Raw genomic sequence first — 4,918 nt, 5'->3', positions numbered from 1 at the left:
TAAGTAGTTGAACTCACCAGGTAAATAGGTCACCTTACTGTCCTTGATCATTGATCAGTATGTATATTATTGAATAAATTTGAAAGCAATTAACATTAATTGATTGTGTAGATAGCATGTGCTTCACGTTCATCATGCATGTGACCGGTATAACATGTTAACAACTGGTTTGGCCCTCAGCTGTCTGTGGCAATATTTACGATTACCTTTTATTATTAACACGTGTTTATGAGAAAAATAAATTGATGCTGACTAATGTCGGTAACTGGAATATTAATACAAATGTTTTTTATGAAGAAAGATTTTGCGTGAAGTGTTGAATTTTTTTACCAAAATCAAGTGTAATATACTTATACGACTTGATGCACGGATGTAATTTGTTTTTTAAATTTCGTATCGGATACATTTTACATTCCATGAAAATTTTCGACATTTCTATGGATTTACATAACCACAAAGGTTCGGCAGTTCGAAAACTGGCATTAGCGCAAATTAGATTGATTAATTCGCTGGTTTTCGTATTAATTGTGTTGACTGGTTATACGTTTGAATATTCTTCCGCAATCATGTCCCTTAATCCAGTGGTTATATCTTCATCTGTTAAACAATCGGCAACTGTAAGTATTGTACTTTAAATTATTTGGATTTTAATAAAATAAAATTAACGATTTTATATATATTTTTATTTAGAATTGTTAATTTTGTTCAATAGGTACTTATTAATTTAATTTACCTTGTAAATGTAATTTGTAATGTTATATCTACCCCTATTTGGCTAAATTGTTTTATTTTTAAAACTGAAATATTTTTTTTTCAACCATTTAGTTTTTTATATTGTCCAATATAATAAATGAATCTGAGTAACTGTGTCATTTTACATAGAATCATTTTTAAAAAAAATATAATTAAAACATATAACCTTCATTTTGATTTTTCATTATATTTTAAATGGTTAAATCTAATTTCTAAAATGCTTAAAATATGTGTATATTTTTTATTTAGAAATTAAAACCCTAATATTTTTTAACAAACTATTGAGTTGTACAAAGTATTGAGATTACTTCAATCTACATAGTCAAAAATTATTAGAAGATTATGATTAAATTATTTCAATAATACAAGTATTTTTTATGTTATTTAGGTTATATTTCTTCATGGTCTTGGAGATTCAGGGTACAGTATGTTATTTATTTATAATATAGATTATGGATTATGTTCTCTTAATTTATCTAGTTTATTTTATATATTTTTAATCACTTAAAATTTAAATTTAAAATTGTTCTAGTATAAAAATGTAAGTTCTTTTAAATAGTATTTATTAAATCAATTTTAGATTTTAAAATGTATGATAGCTGATGAATGTAATTAATTGTAATTCGGTTTTAATATTATACTGATTTATGCTTTTTTTATAATTTTTTTAGCGAACAATAGTTTTCATATATCTATAAGTTAGTCAGTAAATAATAATTTTTTAATCATTAATTTATTTTATGGTCATAAACTGATTATTTCTTCTTTTAGAAATGGCTGGGCAGAAGCAATGACACAAATAAGACAGCCATACATGAAAGTGATATGCCCATCAGCGTAAGTTATTTTCGTTAATCTTATTTCATTATTTTATATGTTTAACATAATTTAACAGGAGTCCAATGCCAGTATCTTTAAACCAAGGTTTCCGTATGCCTTCATGGTTTGACTTATTTACTTTAGACGAATCAGGTCCAGAAGATGAATGTGGAATCAAAGAAGCTGCAAAATTAGTTCACTCACTTATTGATCGTGAAATTGAAACTTCCAATATACCATCATCTCGTATTGCCCTTGGTGGTTTTTCTCAAGGTGGAGCTCTTGCTTTGTATTCAGCTTTTACTTATAACAAACCATTAGCTGGAGTTATGGCTTTATCTTGTTGGATACCATTACATAAAACTTTTCCAGCTGTAAGAATCAACTATTAATTTTTTGTATGATTTTATTTATTAATACATTTTTATTAAAGGCTGCTGTAGGTAACAAAAATATGCCCATAATTCAGTGTCATGGAGATTGTGATCCAATTGTACCATTAAAATGGGGCCAGTTGACTGCATCTATTCTTAAGTCTTTTGCTAAAAATACCGAATTGAAAACATACAGAGGCTTGATGCACAGTTCATCTGATACGGTATAAATTAATATTTATTATTTAATATTATTTCTATTTTTCTTTATATTTTTACCATTAAAATGATTTTTTAGTAGGCAAGTTTTAGTAGGTATATAGTTCTACTGTTATAATGAATATAAGTATATAATAAACCTGACCTAATATTATGTATTATTATGGTTGGTTTCATATTGATCTTAATAGAAACCTATTATCCAAATACATGTCCTCAGTTGTATTTTAAAAATACAATTCTTTTCTTTATTAAATAACCAGCACTATAAATGTCTTTATATTATATACTTTGTTAGATTCATTTTTTATTACTTTATTTTACATTTTCCACTTTTATCCAATTTTTTTCATAACTTAAGGTAGTTCCAGTCGGTCATTTCCTAAGGAGTTTTGTATAGTCTACCCATCAATCCCGATAATATTTGAGTTGAGAGTGTGTGCAAAGTAAATTAATATTGGTGTGTGTGTCTGCTTATACGGATGTGACCCGCTTGCATTCCCAAAATAACCAATTACACTATTGTCCCCTGCGTCAACCCGCTGACCATATATTCATCAGTAATCACTATTGACTTATCCACACACAACGCTATTTTAATTTTCTAATAAATTTACTATATATTATTGATATTATTATTATTTATTACGTACACATTATTTACGTCAATTGAAAAGATTGGGAATTGATGCACAAATTGTTAAATTCGCCATTCGGTACAAAATTTATATTAACAATATGCATTTCATTAATTTTTAAAAATGCATCATAAATAAAATATCTAATTGTTTATACTTATATTTACATACATTAATTAGTATATAAGTATATTATTTATTATAATTATTAAATTGAAGAATAATAATTATTAAACCCGTAAAATAGCAAAACAATATTTTTAGTTTGTAGATATTATAAAAGATGCTACAACAAATATTTAAAAAAAAAAAAACAATACTTTTGTAGATTTATAAACTAAATCATTGAAGATGTTCGATGGAAATATAAAGAAAAAAGAAAACAGTAATTTAAAATTACATAAAAAACCAGAATTGAACTAAACAATAGACGTAGTCGTTGTGTGTGTTTGAAAGGAAATAGTTGTGTAGGTATCGTGAATATACTATATAATACTATAATAAATAATACTGTATGGTCATATAATGCAGGGATTGACAACTCAATATTACTAGAGGGCCAATTTTTAGAAAATTAAAATCTAGCGGGCCAGAGCATAGAAAAAAAAAGTCATTCAAACTATGAATTTTAATTAGTATTTATATATATATTTAAATTGTTCCGTAAGAACAGCTATAGTTGAAAGCTATACTTATACATACATATGATATTTAAAAATTTAAAATGTTTAATACTAAATAACAATTATTATTTCAATGTCAGAGTATCGACGATAAACTTTAAAATTGTATGATGTAATTTTAAAATATAGTACGGGCCAGATAAAATAAGCTCATGAGCCCGATGCAGCCTGCGGGCCACCAGTTGCCCTCCCCACATAAATGTATACGTTGGATCTATCGGTGATAATTTAAACATATAAAGTTATTACTTTTTCTATTTGAATTTCCGACTAAATTGTATTTTTGAGTTGTAGTTATTACTCATTATCTAACTTACTAATTATGGTTATAATGTTATACATATACAAGTGTGTAACTGGTAGGTAATATGTGGGATTGTGGTGGCGCCGGTGACGGACGGTCAGAACTTCGCTATCGCTTGACTCACCTGTGGTGAGGTCGGGGTACAATGTTTTCACATACACAAGCACATGTCAGAGAAATTCAATTATGAAAAAATCTTGGTATACTTTTTGAGTAAAAACATACCTCAGCTATGACAAATTTGTGAGACTTGGGCCCTGACGATTTTAATTATGTAAATATTCTATAATTTCTAAACGTTTCTTCTAGAGAATGGTCGAAGCTTTTTTTCTAAGTATATTTTTTAACAAATTATATTAATTATTGAATAAGTTGAAAAAAAGGAAAAATTGCGTTGTATGTAAATGTAAAAAGTTCACAAAATGCTAGTTATTTTCTTTTATTTCTTATAATCTCAAAATTAAGTGCAAGTCATATATTTTTATTTAATTTTTTTCTCAAGTTAATATTTCGTATTTATAAAAAATATTTATTTATTATAAAATATTTTATTACAGGAATTAAAGGATCTGAAGAAATTCTTGGAAACAGTCCTTCCTCCAGTGTGATTCATCTTATCATTTTAACATAATTATATTCATTTATATTGTTGACACACCTAGCATGTGAATTTAATATTTACCTTTATTGTAGTGTACCTAACTGAAAGTCTCATTATATGAGATGGTACTTTCATTGCTGCATTTAGTGTAAATAACATAAAAATCGGTACTTATTGGTTGCATCATTATTTACTGTTAACATTAAAAAGCCAATACAATATGTGTATTATCTTTTTAACAGTAAATTCCGAACAAATTAATTTTGTTTGTAATACCAGTGAATATTAAGTGTTTAGCTATTTTTATTATAAGATATTAATTTGTATTTTGTTTGTAGATTATTACAATATTCTACCTAAATTAAAATAAAATAATAAAATATATAATTATAACAACTTACAATTTATTCTCTACAGTAAAAATATAGTAGAACATAAATAAAAAAAATTTAAAAAATATAGCAATAACATTGATTTAGTTATCATAATTTTTTATCCTTTTGTACCAAAATTAATATGATAGCTCT

General features: G+C 26.0%; 1 protein-coding gene across 1 annotated transcript; it reads left to right on the top strand.

The window, feature by feature from the left end:
* The first annotated feature begins 253 nt into the window (after positions 1-253).
* On the top strand, positions 254-4,676 carry LOC112688053 (acyl-protein thioesterase 1-like). The gene is made up of 6 exons (XM_025561075.1): positions 254-617; positions 1,142-1,173; positions 1,525-1,590; positions 1,649-1,946; positions 2,006-2,170; positions 4,348-4,676. The coding sequence occupies exons 1-6, from the start codon at positions 363-365 to the stop codon at positions 4,396-4,398; spliced, it is 867 nt and encodes a 288-aa protein (XP_025416860.1). The 5' UTR covers positions 254-362; the 3' UTR covers positions 4,399-4,676.
* The last annotated feature ends 242 nt before the right edge of the window (positions 4,677-4,918 follow it).

This window comes from Sipha flava, unplaced genomic scaffold (assembly GCF_003268045.1).
Source record: "Sipha flava isolate LNK unplaced genomic scaffold, YSA_version1 109_pilon_pilon, whole genome shotgun sequence".
Lineage (NCBI taxonomy): Eukaryota > Metazoa > Arthropoda > Insecta > Hemiptera > Aphididae > Sipha > Sipha flava.
This window is presented reverse-complemented; position numbering and strand designations above follow the sequence as displayed.